At 41.8% G+C, this 20,853-nt stretch overlaps 1 protein-coding gene across 1 annotated transcript in view; it reads right to left on the bottom strand.

The window, feature by feature from the left end:
• Positions 1-20,161, bottom strand: part of LOC143171907 (fibroblast growth factor 10-like) — a 78,346-nt gene extending 58,185 nt beyond the window's left edge. Inside the window, exon 1 of the mRNA XM_076361085.1 lies at positions 19,631-20,161. Within this exon, the coding sequence (XP_076217200.1) occupies positions 19,631-19,964 (334 nt within the window). The 5' untranslated portion in view covers positions 19,965-20,161. The remainder of the gene's footprint in view (positions 1-19,630) is intronic.
• Positions 20,162-20,853: the final 692 nt, after the last annotated feature.

Below are 20,853 nucleotides of genomic sequence, written 5' to 3'. Positions count from 1 at the left end.
GCGACAGGCACTGCAGCTGAATCAGAGAACCAATCCGTGCCAGTATCAGTCGCCCCTATACACAAGAAGAAATACACAAGAAAATCAACTCGTTTAGTAAGGGATGAAGATGAACCAGGGCCATCACGAGAACAGGAGGAGGAAGAGGCAGAACCCATAAATGAGATGGTAACCACCCGATCCCTATCCCTGAGTGAGCTGTGAGATATGCGAAAAGATTTCAGTCATTGTCTTGTTTAAGGTTAAACAATTATTTAAGAATACCATCCAGAGATCAACCCCGGCGACAGGCACTGTGGCTACTCAAACCCCGTTGACAAAGCGACTGGAAAAGGGGCACAAGTCCACAGCCTTCGGAGGCGACTCCAGTCAGGCGTGAAGGAAAGGTATCCCTTCAAGGAAGATGTCATATGTCACCCAGGCAAGTGGGCCACCATGGAGAAGTGTATCCAGTACCTGAGGGAATTAGACATGCTGGAGGTGATTTATGGTGACCTGAACAATGAACAAGTATCCAAAGATCCAGACGAAGTCAAGTGCACACGACCCATGTGGCGGAAGTTTATAAGGAGCTCACCATCGTCATACGCCAATTCATTGGCAGTGATGACCTGGAAAGATGGAGAGGGACAAACAGCGGATGAATTGGCTGGGCAACTCCGGCAATATGAGGAAAGTCTCTCTTCCTCCCTCATCTCGGCTGTGGAGAAACTGTCCCAGGAGGTCCAGCAACTCAAAGAGGATAGATCCTACTCCCCACCTGTATGGACCAGTATCTCAGTTATTAGGAGTAAGCATCCCTCTGCTCAAGAGAGAGGATATAGTGGATACACACCACGGGCCACCCTGTGGTTTTACCTAAGTGACCACGGAGAGGACATGAGAAAGTGGGATGGAAAACCTACCTCAGCCCTAGGGGCACGGGTATGTGAATTGCAAGGGAAAACAATCACAAAAGGGGGTTCTTCCAGGAACATTGCTGCTCCAGTTTCCAGTGAGCAGTTCCCCAGACAGAGTAGAAGGGCTGATCTTACTTCTGATCTTAATAAAGGGACTTCTGATTCGCATTTACAAGAAATGAGTAACAGATACTATGACCAGGACTAGAGGGGCCCTGTCTCCAGCCAGGGGGAGGAAAGGGACAACCGGGTTTACTGGACTGTGTGGATTTGATGGCCTGGCACATCAGACCCACAGGAGTATAAGGCTCTAGTGGACACCCGTGCACAGTGTACCCTAATGCCATCAAGCTACAAAGGGGCAGAACCCATCTGTGTTTCTGGGGTGACGGGGGGATCCCAACAGCTAACTGTGTTGGAGGCTGAAGTGAGCCTAACTGGGAATGAGTGGCAAAAGCACCCCATTGTGACTGGCCCAGAGGCTCCGTGCATCCTTGGCATAGACTACCTCAGGAGAGGGTACTTCAAGGACCCAAAAGGGTACCAGTGGGCTTTTGGTATAGCTGCCTTGGAGACGGAGGAAATTAAACAGCTGTCCACCTTGCCTGGTCTCTCGGAGGACCCCTCTGTTGTGGGGTTGCTGAAGGTCGAAGACCAACAGGTGCCAATCGCTACCACCACGGTGCACCAGCAGCAATATCACACCAACCGAGACTCCTTGATTCCCATTCATGAGCTGATTCGTCAACTGGAGAGCCAAGGAGTGATCAGCAAGACTCGCTCACCCTTTAACAGTCCCATATGGCCAGTGAGAAAGTCACATGGAGAGTGGAGACTGACAGTAGACTATCGTGGCCTAAATGAAGTCACGTCACCGCTGAGTGCTGCTGTGCCAGACATGCTAGAACTTCAATATGAATTGGAGTCAAAGGCAGCAAAGTGGTATGCCACAGTTGATATTGCTAATGCGTTTTTCTCAATCCCTTTGGCAGCAGAGTGCAGGCCACAGTTTGCTTTCACTTGGAGGGGCGTCCAGTACACCTGGAACCGACTGCCCCAGGGGTGGAAACACAGCCCTACCAGTTGCCATGGACTGATCCAGACTGCACTGGAACAGGGTGGAGCTCCAGATCACCTGCAATACATTGATGATATCATCGTGTGGGGCAACACAGCAGGAGAAGTTTTTGAAAAAGGGAAGGAAATAGTCCAAATCCTGCTGAAGGCCGGATTTGCCATAAAACAAAGTAAGGTCAAGGGACCTGCACAGGAGATCCAGTTTTTAGGAATAAAATGGCAAGATGGACGTCCTCAGATCCCAATGGATGTGATCAACAAAATAACAGCCATGTCTCCACCAACTAGCAAAAAGGAAACACAAGCTTTCTTAGGCGTCGTGGGTTTTTGGAGAATGCCTATTCCAAAATACAGTCTGATTGTAAACCCTCTCTGTCAAGTGACCCGAAAGAAGAATGATTTCAAATGGGGCCCTGAGCAATGAAAAGCTTTTGAACAAATTAAAGAGGAGATAGTTCATGCAGTAGCCCTGGGGCCAGTCCGGGCAGGGCAAGATGTAAAAAACGTGCTCTACACCGCAGCCGGGGAGAACGGCCCTACCTGGAGCCTCTGGCAGAAAGCACCAGGGGAGACTCGAGGTCGACCCCTAGGGTTTTGGAGTCGGGGATACAGAGGATCCAAGGCCCGCTATACTCCAACTGAAAAAGAGATATTGGCAGCATATGAAGGGGTTCGAGCTGCTTCGGAAGTGATCGGCACTGAAGCACAGCGCCTCCTGGCACCCCGACTGCCGGTGCTGGGCTGGATGTTCAGAGGGAGGGTCCCCTGTACACATCATGCAACTGATGCTACGTGGAGTAAGTGGGTCGCACTGATCACACAACAGGCTCGAATAGGAAACCCCAGTCGCCCAGGAATCCTGGAATTGATCATGGATTGGCCAGAAGGCAAAGATTTTGGAATATCGCCAGAGGAGGAGGTGACGCATGCTGAAGAGGCCCCAATGTATAATGAACTGCCAGAAAATGGGAAGCAATATGCCCTGTTCACTGATGGGTCCTGTCGTCTTGTGGGAAAGCATCGGAGGTGGAAAGCTGCTGTATGGAGTCCTATGCGACAAGTGGCAGAAACTGCTGAAGAAGAAGGTGAATCCAAGTCAGTTTGCAGAGGTGAAAGCCATCCAGCTGGCTTTAGACATTGCTGACCGAGAAAAGTGGCCAGTGCTCTATCTCTAGACTGACTCATGGATGGTGGCAAATGCCCTGTGGGGGTGGTTGCAGCAATGGAAGCGGAGCAACTGGCAGCGCAGAGGCAAACTCATCTGGGCTGCTGCATTGTGGCAAGATATTGCTGCCCGGGTGGAGAACCTGGTTGTAAAAGTCCGTCACGTAGATGCTCACGTACCCAAGAGTCGGGCCACTGAAGAACATCAAAACGACCAGCAGGTGGATCAGGCTGCTAAGATTGAAGGGGCTCAGGTGGATCTGGACTGGCAACAGAAGGGTGAATTATTTCTAGCTCGGTGGGCCCATGACACCTCAGGCCACCAAGGAAGAGGTGCAACATACAGATGGGCTCGTGATCGAGGGGTGGACATGACCATGGACACTATTGCGCAGGTTATCCATGAATGCGAAACACGCGCTGCAATTAAACAGGCCAAGCAGTTAAAGCCTCTGTGGTATGGAGGACGATGGCTGAAATATAAATATGGGGAGGCCTGGCAGATCGATTATATCACACTCCCACAAACCCGCCAAGGCAAGCGCCACGTGCTTACAATGGTGGAGGCAACCACCGGATGGCTGGAAACATATCCCGTGCCCCATGCCACTGCCCGGAACACTATCCTGGGCCTTGAAAAGCAAGTCCTATAGCGACATGGCACCCCAGAAAGAATTGAGTCAGACAACGGGACTCATTTCCGAAACAACCTCATAGACACCTGGGCCAAAGGGCACGGCATTGAGTGGGTGTATCACATCCCCTGTCATGCACCAGCCTCTGGGAAAATGGAACGATACAATGGACTGTTAAAGACTACACTGAGAGCAATGGGTGGCGGGACATTCAAACATTGGGATACGCATTTAGCAAAGGCCACCTGGTTAGTCAACACGAGGGGATCTGCCAATCGAGCCGGCCCTGCCCAGTCAGAACTTTTACGTACTGTAGATGGGAATAAAGTCCCTGTAGTGCACATAAAAAATATGCTGGGGAAGACAGTCTGGGTTATTCCTGCCTCGGGCAAAGGCAAACCCATCTGTGGGATTGCTTTTGCTCAAGGACCTGGGTGCACTTGGTGGATAATGCGGAAGAATGGGGAAGTCCGATGTGTACCTCAAGGGGATTTGATTTTGGGTGAGAATAGCCAATGATCTGAATTATGTGATGTTAAGTACTAATTATAGTTATAATAGTTATACTAATAATACACAGATATTCTAATCATACTAATAATATTATATGCCATACTAATGTTATTACAATAAGAATCACCCAGACTAATGAAGAATAACTTCAGTGAAACCAAGCAAAGCACAGTGATGATGGTACCAGAACTGACTTCAACATGAAACAATCCAACACCACATACCATCTCCATTTTTCCTGCCCTGAAAGATTATTATGACAGATGGAGTCCAAAGTCATGGACTAAATGAACTCACCGAATGTTTTAGAGGGATGGCTCACAGACTAAGGGAATGATATCTGTGTGTGTGTGTGTATATATATATATTAAAAAAAAAAGGGGGGTTGTGATTAATGAAAATGTACTGGAAAATATGAGACTTGAGCATGACGCAGATGGTATAGAATAAGGGGTGGATATTGTCCTGGTTTCGGCAGGGATAGAGTTAATTTCCTTCCTAGTAGCTGGTACAGTGTTTTGGATTTAGGATGAGAACAAAGTTGATAACACACTGATGTTTTAGTTGTTGCTAGGTAATGCTTACACTAGCCAAGGACTTTTTAGTTTCCCATGCTCTACCGACTGAGAAGGCTGGAGGTGCACAAGAAGCTGGGAGGGGGCACAGCCAAACTGGCCAAAGGGACATTCCATACCATGTGACGTCATGCTCAATACATAAACTGGGGAAAGCTGGCTGGGGGGGCCGCTGCTCGGGGACTGGCTGGGCATCGGTCGGCAGGTGGTGAGCAATTGTACTGTGCATCACTTGCTTTGTGTATTATTATTATCATATTATTATTATTATAATTTTATTTCCATTATTAAACTGTTTTTATCTCAACCCACGAGTTTTTTCTCACTTGTGCTCTTCCAATTCTCTTCCCCATCCCACCGGGGGCAGGGGGGAGTGAGCGAGCGGCTGTGTGGTGCTTAGTTGCCGACTGAGATTAAACCACGACACAGTCTTTATTTGATTTTGTGTCCTACCTCTCTGAATGGCAGTACCAGATATTTCAAAGGACTGAAAAATTCTGCTGTAAAATTCTTCCTGGCTACACCTTGATGAAGTCTGATCTCAGTGTCCCTAGAAATTTTTACATCTCAACTGCTGAGAAATCCAGATATTCATAATCCCTGATTTCATTAGGAATGAAGATGTTCTTTCCTGCACTGGCAGAAAAGCCTCCTGTCTCCAGCTGCTCGTCACTGTCCCCAGATGGAGCTTAGCTGCTCTCCAAACACTCCAGTGTACACTTGCCTTAGATAATATCAACCAGGATGGCTGAAATTTTGTATTTAAACTAGTAAAGCTAATCTGGGTGATTTTGCATGGGGGAAATTATGGAATGCTCACATGAGCTGGTGAGATTTAGTAACCGCCAGCAGAGGTACTGGTAGAGGCATCACTTCTGGTAGAGGAATCCACAGCTGTGGATTCTGTGTCTTTGCAAATAACTACTCGAATCCCTGATTGCAATAATCTCTTCATTTTTTTCAGTGTCAGACCTCTTTCTCCTGCCTTTCTGTAGGCAATTTTCTTTTTTTCCTGAGTGAATACCTTTTCTTCAGTTAAAACTCTCCTAAACACTAACTCCTCCATAAAAGCTTAACAATGTGAGAAGGAAGCAATTAAAATTATGAATTTAGAATCCATATGCAAAATCTGCTGGCTTTCAGACTGTGCACTCCCTAAAGGACAGACTCTCTCCAGCTGGTATCAGTGGCAAATACATTAACAGCACTTAAAACAATTATCTTTCACGATAAAACAAACTCGGTTCCCAAACTCTTCCAAAGGATAGCTTATGGGTTACCAGCAGCTCCTAGCTTTGCTTATTAAGAACAATTAATTTTCAAACATTGTTAATTTTCTCAACTCCACTGGCTGAAGGGCATCTTACCAAGAGGAGCCACATTCCAATATCTCTGTATTTAGACAGAATTGCATATTGTCTATTTTCAATCACTTCTGTAAACTTTTCTTCTACTTTCTGTATTTTTAACTAGTGTTAAAGTCATCATTTAACCTATCATATATATACATCTATGCTGGAGACATACTCTGCTATACAAAATAAACAGAATTACATTTTACCCTTCAATTCCCATTTCTATTACGAACATGAATGTCATCCTTTGTGTTGTGAACACAAAATAAGGAACAGAGTAGAATCATCAGTCCAGGGATTTATGGTGGAATAAGCTTGAATAAAGATAAAAGAGAAAAAATCCAGGTCTTTAAACTCTCTGCCTCAGTCCCTGTCTCTGAAAAAGGGGAAAATAACCCAGCCACATTTCAAGGTTTGGTTAGCTAATGTCTGTAGAGATGAAAAAGTCTAACACTGAACAGCAAACCTAAGATCTGTAGCACGGTATTTCTAGATTTTCTTTAACAAGTGAGAATTTTGACTACTTGTTACTTTCATTTTTGCTGCAACTCAAAAAACTTTCTGCCACTACTTATCAAAAGTAAACATGGAGTTACTGCTCCAAGTATAGATGTATCTCTACAGTAAAACAGTCTGTTGGCCTAACACAGAACTCTGTAATACTGTCTTTCTATAAAGAGCTCTTATCCAGTTGAAAAGTTCACCTTATCATATCGGTTATTTTTGTTTAGAGGTATTTTAAATTTTTTTTCCTAATGAAAGCCAATTAGAAAAATGAGGGCAAGAGGTTAGACATACATTTGGTCTCCCTATTTAACATAGAGATTTATCTTTTGCATGTTGCTGATGAGAATTTAGAAGGGGGCCACAAAGGAAAAGAAAAACTTCCCTGCCCTAACACTTCTTTTCTATTATGAAAATGGCAGCCTCCATTTCTCATTTGACATATGAAAAAGCTCTGCCATAAAAACCTGTATTTTTCAGCTTTGTGTTTAATTGTTGGAGCCAAGAAAAGGAGGTGAAGAAATAAGACAGATCTTACTTGAGCTGACGCTATTTAAGAAGTAGGCTATGGCAGGCATGGCTCTCATTATATTTAAGTGTATTAGTCTGTTTCCTTTAAAAAAGAAGGGGAAAAAAAAAGGAGAGATTAACAAGCCACCATGGGCCTGCTGTAAGATTTTGACCCTTTTAGTGGCTTGTGACATATGACTTATGAATATCAGCTCTCCTTCAAAATCAGAATACAAATCTACCATTTGGATGAAGAATGCAAAAAAAGTAACAACAACAAACTCTGCTACAAGATCATGCTAACTAGAATTCATTAGCAAGGTATTTATTGGAACAGGAGAATGAGATAAGTTCTTTAACTGACTAAACTCTGAGATTATTATTAGTATCTAGAAGTCTCTAATGTTTGTCATCCTTTGCTGGGTAAAGCATATGCTGTGGTCCTCCTGAAGGCATTAATTTAATGTGTCCAAATACTGCAATAATGACACAGATTTCTACTTATTCTCAAGATGTTTCACATCGTGAGAGGTTTTACATCATACACTTGATAGAGAGAGCTCTCGGAGGTGCTCACAGCAATAGCTACACAAGGATTACACCTGAAAATATGTGTGCTCTTCAGTTGTTAGGGCCCTTACAGATTCTTTGGAAACTTCATCTTATGTGGTACGTTAGTTGCATCGTCATGCAATCTACTCTTGCATTATCAGTACGTCTATAAGTGTATAACGAGTTTTACACTTAGAACTTCCATAGTTTGGCACACAAAACACATCTATAAATGAAGAGGTTATATATATTTATGACTGACTACTGTGAAAAGCAGAAAGTGTGATCTGGCTGGTGGTCTTCCAATGAAATATTTCTGAAAATTATTAGATCTCGTGCACTGGGAGAAAGAAAGATTCTGAAACTACTATTACAAAATATTTAGTTGAAAAGCCAACAATACGAATATTAGAAAATGCCAGACTGCAGTTTACTCAAACACCAAAAATATGTTCCCATCCCCATTATGGACTTAATGAGAAGTCTCTGGTAAGCTCAGCTATAAATTCTTGTATTAAGCACAAGGTAACAGAAAGTAGTTAGATGTTGTTACGTACTGGTTTTCCTGCTCATCATTACAGATATTTCCTGAGTCTGCATTGGTGTGTGAGCACAGATACTTGTACCCCTCACATCTGTGGCTCCTTTTTTAAGGATTTTAAACTGTGATTAAGGTTTGGAGGTCCCTGGATAAGAGTGCTGACTAACACTTCCTCCATCTGCACAGAGACAATTTTTTTTGTAGCATTATTGAATAGTTCAGACAGCACTAAAGATCTTCCTGAATATAAGCACTGTGGTTTGCTTTTTTTATTTATTTCATTTTGGACACAGGAGTTACTATAATTCAGTCTGTACTGAAAAGCTAGATCAGGCTTTGTTATGCCCCGAGTACAGTTGAAAACAAAAAGGTTACATCTTGCTGACCTTTATGGTGTACTGTGTACATTTACAAAATCAGCAAAACCAAAAAGGGAAGAGTTCCACAGAAAAATTGTTATAGATATTTTACAATAGTGTTTGTCTCTAAATCCTCATCTTTGCAAAATGTTTCCTGTTTCATAAGCAGAATCAGCTGCAAGCAGAGTCCACAAATGCATGTGTGGCAGAACTGAAGGAATGAACCAAGTATGGTGAATTTTGAGCAAATCTGGATAATGCTTTGAGGAATTATTTGGTGTGTGGTCTGAGGCAAGAAGCCACAGAGAGGCAGAAGTTAATCTTATGTACTCCCCAGCTGCAGATATGTCTTTTTCAGAGCAGACTGCAGCAGGAAACACAGAAATGACCAAGAGACCAGATTAATACCACGAGCCAAGTGTCAGCCTCATTATATGTGTTCTCACTAAAGTTGAAAAGACTTTAACTTGGATGGCTGTCATTTCAAAGAGAACTTGTGACATGTAAAAGTAACTGTAATAAATTAAACTGAAAGAATAATGTCTGTGACACTAAAGGGAAGTATCAATAATAAAAAAAGATAGGAAAGAAATAGAAAACAAACGAAAAGAAATAAAACCCAAACAAATAATTCCAGTAGTTTAACTGCAACACAGACAGCATTTCAGGGAAATTAAGGCAGTCCCAAAAATGTATAATAGGGCCAAATACTATAAATATTAGGTGGGGATCATGCTCAAATTTCTTTGACTGATAGGCCTGACAGTAAAGAGAAAAGAGTGAAATTGCAATTATATTTTAACTGTTTAATCACGGAAATTATATAGATCCTTGAGCTGAAACATCCTAATGTTCAGACCTTTAAAGCAAAGTCAATTTTGACATCTCTCAACTATAATGGTCAAGCAGCACAACCAGATCTAGAGCTCAGCTTGACAGAAGGACAGATCCAATTTGCGCCTACATCCATGCTGTTTGGTTAGGAGCTATTTTGCCATTAACTTTTGTATTATGCTATGCAACAAATTTGTTGAGTAATCTTGACAGAGCGCTTGCAAGAGAAGCTATAGAATACTTTTTATGGGGGAGGAATCTTAAGGTGTTTGTCCTTTGACTAGAAAAAACTAACTCTGCTAGAGTTAAGAAGTAGCTTACTCTTTCCCATTCTATAAAGAAGACAAAACTACCCTTGCTATTCCTTATATCCAAACCTTTCTGTAAAAAGAGAATTATTACTCTCCTGGTGGGCTTTTTCTCTGGCATTCACCACAGTGTTACTGGTGTGTTTCACAAATAATTTGTTTTCATAACACCCATGCTCATGTAGGAAGTATTACTATCCTCATTTTATAAGCAGCAAGGAGTCAAAGAGAGATTAGAGTCAAATACATTTATAAATTTTGGGGTACAATAGATAACACATATATAGGACCTAATATTTCATAATACCTAACACTTTATGGCACTTCCTATACTCAAAGTTTAGTTCCCACAGACTATCCTTGTGCCAAATTGTTCAGTCTTTTTCCCTTTCCCTTTAAGTAGATTCCTCCTCTGTGTTGCTTGACCATCAACAGGAGGAGCATGGAGAACTCGGAAGAGTCCCCCCCCAGCTCCCTTTATGCCCATGATATCTTCATAGCTCATGGTGAAGGACATGAGCCTTTAGTTTCCCACAGTCCCAGGTCATTATTCCAGCCCTTATGCGTTTCAGTCTTGTTTTGATAAAAAATTCCATCATGGTCATTAAGAACCTTTCTAAAGTTCAAAAAAACCCCAAACTCTTCTACAAAGAATGCTGGTATTGGACCTTTTCTTTCCCAACCAATTTAGTTGCAGCCTTGAAGGAGTAGCTGTTCTGTAAGTTATACCATTCAGCTGAAATGCATTTCCTCATCCAAAGCCCTATAAGCAAGGTATTTTACACGCTGCATTTACTAATAGTAATCTTTCTGTGTCTTCCATACAGTGATCTTAAAATGTTTTTAGCAATGTCAGTGGGTTCAGTCTTGTAGCTCCTTAATACACAATTATCATCAGCTGTGAAGCAATCGGCAATCACTGTTCTTGACTGGTTTATGCCATATGAGAAAAGGAAGTACCAAGGAATAACTAAGTAATATATAGCTGTTACATAGTCTAAATGCCATGGGATGTACAGATTGGGTTCCAATTACCACTCCTCAGGTTATTCGGGCATGTGAAGCCGAGAGAGAAATGGTCCATTTCTTTATGTAGTATTGGAGCAGAGATTTTTGTTAGTATTGTCCCCCTTCCCCTGTCCTGCAGCATCTCCCACAGTATGTTGGCAATAGGAAACATCATTATTGCCAGGATGGATAGAATTGCCAGTCTGCATGATCTCAGCATCTCCCTCCATCCTTCTTGGCCTAGGACTAGGGCTGCCCACAAAGCAAAACCCAAGGGAAGCGGCAAAACCCAGGAAAACCATAGGGAAAAAAAAAAGTATCTGGGAAATATAGAGAACAAACTTTGTTCTGTTGAATTCAAAAGACTTTCAGTGAACATCAGGAGCTTTAGCATCTCCTAAAATGTCATAAAAATGTATGAAAAGGTGACACTAAAACTGCAATCTTATAAAATCCACTTCATATTAAATAGTCATCCTGTATCCTATTCTAGAGCATATATTCCCTTGCTCACTGTAGTAACAGTTACTGAATATATGAGCTTGTAACTATGTAACTGCTTCAAATCTTAAAGATAAGCTTACAAAATATGACATACTTGATAACACTAAACATATCAGTCATAAAAATACCCTATTCCATCCCCAACAGATTAAAACACTTAGAAGGCTAGGATATCTTGATGTCCTTCAGGTGTATGTTTCTCATAAGAAATTTAGTAGATAGTACTAGCACAGTGAAAAACTGAAGAAAAAACCACCAAACAAAACCCCCAACTGTTTTCTTCTTTAACACAGGTTTGCTTGCGGCTGCTTTAAGCTTATTACTTCCAAGGGCAAGTTTGCCCACCTTTTTGCTTGCAAGTAGTCTGTACTGACTTTGACATTAGGAATAAAGCAGGTTATTAATCCTCTTGAAGAGGATAATCTGAAGAAGAGAATCCCAGAGCATGTACCAAATAGTATCTCTAGAATAGGGTCAGAGAAGATACAATGAAGTTGGGGGTGGGAGTGGGAAGAGTTTATATCCCAACACCAATTACACACTTTTAGACAAATTCAACAGACACCTTGATGGCTTCATAAGTTCAGGCTGTGAGCAAACTGATGATGGAGTGAGATGAGACAGGACAATTCAATATCACCGACAGTTCACTGCTGCCAAAATGGGTAGGCCACGCTCCCCCTCTCCCCCACTCATGACACATGCTGCCCCTATTTCTTTCTTATCATCCTTTTTAGTATTGCTCTGGCACTCGTCACACTTCCCATCCCCTTCCTCTAATGCAGGCACAATATCATTGATTTATACCCAGCCTCCACTTAGCACCATGCCTTAATTCCAATTAAACAATATCCTGAATGCTTCCAAAATGCTTCAGCATTCCCTCCCCAACTCCCACGCACACTGACTACAGCTGCACAGATGTGCATCAGGAACCTGAAAGAAAACTTTTTTGAACCTCTAATATCAGTGGCAGAAGAAGGAAGAGCAACTAGACTCCTCAGGCCCCGTTTTCACCTCTGCTCCCCACGTAGGAGGAAGAGTCAGGAACTGCAAAAACCAACTAAGTTTATTGTCCTTCACATATGTTTTCCACCATGAAAAGAGTAGGCATCATATTGCTTTACTAAATCAAGGTTTATGAAAGATCTGATCTTTGTTTTTATATAAAATTCACGAGCATTCATGTTTCTAGAATCCGTAGTCTTTTCCTCTCTTGCACAACATTAGAAATTGCGAAAGGGGGGAGGGGAAAAAAAGGAATGAAACTTTTTGATGTAGTTTCAACATTTCCTTTTTTTTTTTTTTTTTTGAAAGTCAGCTTCGATGCGTGTGAAAATTCCTCTTTAACTGTAGAAGATATACACTACTGACAGATTATTTAGAGGTAAATGTGAAAGGGGACAGGCTAATAATTCTTTAGGCTAACAATAAAATAGTGGAATGCTTTACAGCTGACACCGAGTATATCAACCCAGTAATTGGATGCACGTGTTAGCAGCAGTAAAAAGGCACTGTCCAGTTGTCCGCTTTACATAGGAACCTACTTTGAATGTATTCTTTGATTTACTGTTGCAATTAAAACTGAATGTTCAAAGAAAGAACGAGTGACCTAATTTAAAAGCAGAGTGTCTTTAAAGCCATTATTTGGCATGTGACCTGGCTCACTTGTAACCATTTCTTTCCCCTGCAACTTCCATTTGTTGCACTGTACTCATGAAGTAGCATAATCAGTTTTATTAATCCGCTCAGCTAATGAATTCAGTTTTAATATCCATTCAGTGATTAAAGTGTAAGCCACTTCCTCCTCACTCCTCCCCTTGAATATTTTCATTTTCTTCATAAATACAGAGAGCTTTCCCAGGCTGACTTTTCAAAATTTCATGTAACAGTGTTTCCTGTCTCCTTTTTACTATGTTGTAACAGAGACGTTTTACAACAAATTGGCACTAGCAACAAAAGCAATTAATACTGCTAGGAAAGGATCTTTCCAGTTAACAGAACTAACGGTTGCAAGTACCATTGACTACTTTTTTGTGTTCAAAGTATCTGAACAATGAAAGGCTGCAAGATATTAAAATATTGCATCAAAATAAGTTGAAGCAAAAGAAGGAAAATTTGTTTCATAAGTACATACAGTTAGACTAGCAATACTAGTATACCTACCAACCAAGAAACATACATGTGCTCACATTAACTAAATGCATCCTCTGTTTCTGATCTGATAATTTGCTTTTCATAGCCCAAAGCAAGCAAAGCTTACTTCTCCATGCAATCTCATCAAGCTGACGTTGGTTGATAATGCTGATAAACATTCAAGCTATTTGTGCTGTTCAAAGTGTCAGAGGTCATTAGATGATAAACCCCAGAATATTAGGATAAGGTAGTTCAGTGTCTTATGGTGACTACAAACAATGGTAGCAAGTGTTCAAAATGTGCAAACTGAAATTTCAACTCTGCTATTTTGGAGAAGAAGGGACTGTAAGAGCTTGATTCAGAAAGCTCTTCAGAAAACTGAGAAAACAAACAAACAAAAACAGGCCACGAAGGGAGCATTATAACAAATTCCCAAGTTGACCGAATCATTTCTCTGCTTTGCTGACACTATTTCTATCATCCCAAATATTAAGCTTAAGAATAAAAATACAATATTGTTTACAAAGATTTTTTTTTTCCCTATTTAGAACCTTCCTTCTGTGATTATATTACTCGCTCAGAGGAAAAGTCAGGAATCCTCCATGAGAGGAGATGTTGTCCTATGTTCATACAGGTACCTGCTATTTTTAACTTAAGACACGCAGGTTAACAAGATTTGCTCATAGAAGGGTTTTTCCTTTTCCAAAATGAAAGGCTCTGTGGAAGAAAACTCCCCTATTGCAGGATCTGATCTGACTCCCATTTGAAGTGAAAAGGCCCCTATTTGCACACACAGCTCAAAGACATCTGAAAGTCATCTTAAAATACCTTATTTCAAAACAGAGGATCTTATCCTATGACTGAATGCATCCAAGATGTTTCAGAAGTGTAAGCACATTCTATAGTACTCACTCAGCTAACGCCATCTTCAAGGGAAGCTTTGACTGAGCTGAGAACCCTCCCATTAAAACAGCAGCATGGCATCTATAAAGCCTGTATGCCCCTTGGTCTCATTCTTCCGAGGTTTTAAGATAGAACAGACTTCCAATTGCCCCTAACTCTTTCTTTTTTGCAAGTGGCTATAAGTTAGATTTATGAAGACAAAAAGACTTCTTACAACTGTATATTTTGAACAGATTTATGACAGGGCTACAGTATCAGCATGGAGGGTCCACAAGGCAGGAATGCAGTAAGGGTAACAGGAGAGTGTCACATAGACATTAAATAGTACAATTCTTTCCACATTCATAAATCTTAAGTGCCTAAAGTCATATACTGCTGGTTATAAAGTATGTAACCAAGTTCTGCAGGGGAAAGAAAAAAAAAAAAAAAAAAGACTTAAAGTGAAAAATCATCTCCGTAAGAACATATAAATTTCATATTAAAGAACCTAAGATTCAAATTACTTCACTAAGACAGTATTATTTCCTATTTTAAGTCTTTTTAATCGGTAAAAAAAAAAAATAAACCAGATCTCTATGGAGAGTAAAACAACAAAACGCATACGCCCACTAATCAGTCTTTAGAAAAATGGAGAAAAGTTCTCACATTAATTTACAAACATCAGCTTGTGAGGAGTTGATAACCCCAAACAGCTAGCTCAAAAAATGTTCAGTAGCAAAAGAACATATTTTACCAAGTATTCTAATCTGGTTTGAGCTGTACATCTGAAGTTAATATACCTATCAAGCTTTATGATATTACTACACCTGAGGTATAATCAAAAAACTGAGTATCAAACCGAGTATACTTAATCAAAACACTTCTAATGCTTTTTTGATATATATAACCCAATATATAGTATAAATCTGTATTTATATGTCATGTATATATGCACACACTTAAAACCCTCAGCAGTAATGTTCAGCATTTCTAGCAATTAGAGTAGTTGTTTACAATCTTTTGGGCTACAGAATGAAGCTCAAAACTTTCTTGCTATTAGTCACTATGTTGCTAATCTGATCCCACACTAACTAAAGCAAAACCAAAGACTATCAGGGACTTCAGCAGATCCTAAAGCTATGTATAAAAGATAATCGCATACTCAGGGGAAAAGCCTGGAACAGGTTAGCTTGTGAGAAGCAGCTAATTATTTCATGCTAGCTCCCCCAGTAAACACTCTTATTCTGCAATTGCAGTGCCTTTGCACTGTTTGGATTAATCCACTGTGGATGCTCAGAAGGCAAATTAATAGCCTCTCAGCTGGTGCAAGCCCTTTTAGCTTTGCTTGAGCTAAATTAGCTCATACAGCTGAGGATCCAGCCCCTTCTTGTCCGCCTACTTCGAACAGAGGTAACACCAGACAGTGGCTGTGCCGCCATCTACCGTAGGTTTTGCATAGCACTGCTTGGTCCAAAGCCCGCAGGAATCGCTCCAGCAATTCTTCCCACTAATATCCAGGCTCAATGACAGACTCCACTCCCTAAACACGTATCTAAATAATGGCCTGATCCTGCAATCCTTGCTCAGGCAGAACTCCCCCTACAGACTGCAGGTTAGCTGCTGCTAATTAAGCATTGCATATTGTGTTACCATTCTTCAGCTACTAAGATCTGTCCTGTAAATTTGAAGTGTGTGCTTCATAACACTTAACAAGTTACCTTAAAAGTCAATTAAAAATAGCATAACACTCGAAAATATGTTCAAGTTTTCCTGAACCAGCTTATCATATATCATGTAGCCCAATGCATGCTGTTAATTAAACCCAAAGAGTTTCACTATCTTCAAGAAAGCTTTCTGGGTGTAAGTAAAGTCAGAATCTGCACACGTGCAGTTTTCTCTCCATTTTTATATATGGCTTAAGCTCCCCTTGGTCAGCCCAGATCTCAAGTTATAGCAAAAGCTTTTGTAATTACTCTTTGGAGGTTTTTTGGTTTTGTTTTTCCCCCACAAGTACTTAAGTCACCAGAAAGCAGTACAGCTGTCCTTATTCATGCATGCAAATGGCTCTATCAAGAACAGGGGCAAGGGACTTCACAGCTGTGGTGCTGAGGGATGAGCTAGTACTGAGTAGTTGCATTTTGAGGACAAAACTCCAGATGTAAGGAACAATAAAACAAAACCTAAAAAGCGTCCTACTTCTATCTAGTGACCGACACCCTCCATCTATGCCAAATGCTGCAAGTTCCCCTAGCCTCCTGACAGAGCAGTCAGAAGCCACCTCTGTTCCCATTACCCTATAGGTAGAGAAAGGCTGATGGAATAGTTCCAAGCAATCAAGTTGGAAAACATCTGCCAAAGTAAGCTTATTTAGTGCACTCTATACAATATTTATAGAGCAAATCTATGAATGCTACTTGAGCCATTTTAAAGGCTGGGGACTAAATTCTGTTTTCTGAATGTTTATTCTGACTTTCTCCAACTGTTCTTCTTACTTGACAGTGCTTAATTAGCAGCCAGCCATGAAAGCTATTGTCTAATTACACAACATATCATGATCTTACAGCCCTACAGATAAGGCTTTACTGCAGCATAAATGGATTTTAAACATTAGCATATGAGAAAAAGAAAATTAGCCCCCAAATTAGAATATTTCAAAGTCTTGTGAGTCAATAGTCACTATTATTTGTTTAGGAAAGTGGTTTTGAAAGAGGAATTTATATTAGAGATTAAATAGTCTTTAATGTTAAACAGGCTACAATTTAGTGGGCTGACTAACCCTTTATGCATGGCAGAAATTTGTTTGCATGTAATTACATATTTTAGACTACCTTAATGATACCACATATTTGCATGGAATCAGTCCAGCTGGGGATTACAGCGGCATTCTGACTGCACAGCTACATGCGAGGTTATGAAAAGCATAGATTTTGTAAATCACTTGCAACATTTTGCTACACAGACACCCTTGAAATTAAGGCACAGTAGATATTTACTTAAATGGTCTCAGCCTATATGCTTTTACAGAAAACACAATTTCCCACTGCAAATTATAATGACTATTAAAGATCAAACAGTTGTATGTTCTTCTATCTTCTGCTAGCAAGATCCTAATTGTTTTGTATTTAAAGATGACGTATGCTACGCCTGACTTCGTGATGTAAGCGTGGTTAGCAAGTTGCAAATTTTAAGACAATGGGAGTCCTTTCTTCAATGGATATAAACCTGAAGGACAGGATACAACTATGTATAATAACGGCATTGGTTTGCATTTATATGAAAAAAATTACATTCTTCTCTCTTTCAGTAGATACGCTGCAGATGTGACAATAACCATGACATCACCAAGAACGCCAATTCTCTTTCTGATGCACTGACTGGAAAACTAGGGGAAAAAAAAAAATTAAAAAAAAAAAAAAAATCACACCCTATAGTTACAGGGGGTTGTTCTTGCACGAAGACTGAAAGAGTAGAAAGATTTATATGTGCATTTCAGTGTATTCTACCGCTTCTTGGCAAGATCTCACAGAAGCTCATGCACGTGTGCAACTTTAGCCAGCAGAACTGTTCAGTGAGTAAGTGGGACTGCTCAGATGAGTAGTTACTTCTCTGAATACACTGTTATCAGATTGGGCCCCTTATGGCCTTTTTGGCAGCAATATTCTACACAGAATGGCTTGGTGTTCTCAGAGATGCACACAAAGCTTTCAGAATCCCATTTTAGGGGAATGACACTGTCCTCCTCCACAAATAAAAGTAATCTAAGAAATACAGTGTTAGGACCTAGTTCCACACAAATTCAAAGTGAAGCCTTCATCATAGCTCTGTTTTTCAAGAATTTGGCTTTCTATGAAATATAGAAAGGGAGGTGGTAAGATTCAGCTGCTTTGACATCTAAAGCTTTTACAAACATTAAGTGCATGATAAAGTATGAAGTTGCAAGGTAGAGCAAGTGAAGTAGTGACAATATGATACAGCAGCCCTCTCCTCCCTGTTTGCAAGCCTATATTATGGGTATTTAATAAAAATACAGCGGAATTAACAGCAATGTCTATCATACAGCATGGCAACCTGCTGAAGTACTCCATACTTTACACATTAGCTAACAAGGGATCTACTTAAGTTACTTTAAGTTGTTTTAATTTAACAGAAGATTTATCCCCAGGTTTATCTGGATTTACATAAGTCCAAGAACCAAAACGCAGTTCTCCACCAGTGAAGCAAGTTGGAGAGTTTCGTCCAACGCTTACATAACAGAGCTTACTTTTTCAGCATGCTCCTATAGTGGGATACAGTCACTTAAATTACAATGCAATATATTGTGATTTACTACAGTTACTTCAATTTGAGATTGCACAGGCAGGAAAATCGAAAAAAAGGGTACATTTCTAGCACTGACAGCCAAAAATACATTACCAGAAGCATGCTATTACTAAAAGCCTAATTAGTACTACAGAAAAGCTTGAAACTACAGCCATGGAAACGGCCATACGACTTTTAATTTGAAATAATTTCTTTAAAAAAAAAAAAAAAAAAGACACAATGAAATGCGTGTGAGGTCTGTACGAATCCAGCCCCAGATGTTTACAACGGAGCAAGTAGTAAATAGTATAGCGGCGCCGCAACCCGAGAGCGGCGGGGCGCAGCGCGCACGCCAGGGACGCGGCAGGCACCAGCATCGTCTCACCGCGGGAGGCTGCACGGCCGCGCACTGGCTCCCAGCGCCCGCCGGGCACCCCCACGGCAGAGAGCAAACCCAGGCAAAATCCCAGCCCAAAGGAAAACCCTCTTTTCCTAGCTTAGGGAGGAGGGAGCGCGGAGCAGACAGCTCTTGTGCGGCTCGGGGAGAAGAGTGCGTGTGTGCGTGGGGGAAATCGATGCGTTGTTTCAATACAGCGTTCTCGTCAAGGCACTTTAATGACAGGGGATAATGATTTTCAGATTCGGGAGACAATGTGTCCTCCCCCCCCCCCGCCACATCCTTATAAATCTTTCTAATTTGCTCTTCTGTCAGGCAAAGAAACAAACTGCTCGGCGAAGCCATTTGCAAAACAAACGTAACCGGAGAGATTTGCAGATATGGGCTGGCGGAGAGCGGCATCCCGGAGGAGCCGAGCCCACTCCACCCCACCTCACTTCTGCCCCGCGCCCCCTCCCCGCCGAGGCGTCACCTTCCCCTTCCCTCCCCAGGGAGAGAGCTCGGGCGTTGCGGGGCCGGGGCTGTCGCGGCGCTCGGGGGGAGCAGCAGCCGCTGCCCGGCAGCAGAGCAGTACTTACTGAAGGGGCAGTTCTCCTTCTTGGTGCCGCTGACCTTGCCATTCTTCTCGATCTTGAGAAAGTACTTGTTGTAAGAGTAGAGCTTCCTCTTGCGCACGTCTCCTTGGAGGTGATTGTAGCTCCGCACGTGTCTCCCCGCACTGGAAGGAGAGGAGAAGGACGAGGGGAAGGAGGAGGATGATGAAGAAGAGTTGGTGGCCTCCGGGGACAGCACGTCCTGGCCAAGGTCATGGCAGGTGACAGGCACAGAAGACACCAAGAAGAGCAGCAGCAAGCAGCAACAAGGCAGGTGGGAAAAGGCTGAGGCACCATTTGTCAGTATCCATTTGCACATTGTACTGAAACTCTGGGCGCTGGAAAATGTCTTATCAAATGAAACATACTGGAAGGGTAAAGCCTGGTAAAAGGCAAGTGGAGAGCCAGTGGTTGCTGCTTCTGGTTAGATCCCTCTGAGCTCTGACCTGGCCTGAAGTAAGTGCACCAACATCCATAACTCGGGACAAATCGCCTCAGAAGTTGCTGCCTTTTAGTCCTTCGAGTCCTCCCTCAGAAAAAAGAGCTGTTGTGTTTTGGTTTTTTTTTTTTTTTGGGGGGGGGGGGGGGGGGGTTTGCTGTGGTTAATCCTCTTTCCTTTTTCCCTTCCCCACCCCAGTCCCCACATACACACACACTCCCCAACCTGGTTTGAGACTTCCCAGTAGTTATTTTGTTCTCTTCCTCACTCCTTTCTTCACCATCTTAGATGCAGAAAGGTCTGAAAAATAGATGACAGCAAAGTGAACAACAACAACAAAAATAAATAATAACCAGCGGAAAAGGGTGCTGGAAGGGATTTTTCACACACACCCTCTTTATCCACACACACTCACACTTTGTGGTTTTGCACCTTCTTCTGATCCCCACCCCCTCGCCTTTTTGCAAATCCCAAAACAGTTGCACAACTCGTCCTTTCTCACTGACAACCCTAGAGGAGACAATTTCTTTGTTTTGGTTTGAATTCTCCAGAACAGCATTAAAAAAAATAAATTAAGAGAGAGAAATAGAAATCCCAACTTATCTCTCCCCCTTTGGTTGTAAACAAGCTGGAAACTGTAGCCTAAATGTCAGCGATTACAAGTCAGAGGTGGGATGCAGCTCAGAGGGTCAAGCAGGGGTGGGACATCTGAAATCCTTTTGCAGTTGGAGCGAGCAGTGCCTGCTGCGGAGAAAGTTTTGGGGGTTGC

Source organism: Aptenodytes patagonicus, chromosome W, assembly GCF_965638725.1.
Source record: "Aptenodytes patagonicus chromosome W, bAptPat1.pri.cur, whole genome shotgun sequence".
In the NCBI taxonomy this organism is placed as follows: Eukaryota; Metazoa; Chordata; class Aves; order Sphenisciformes; family Spheniscidae; genus Aptenodytes; species Aptenodytes patagonicus.
This window is presented reverse-complemented; position numbering and strand designations above follow the sequence as displayed.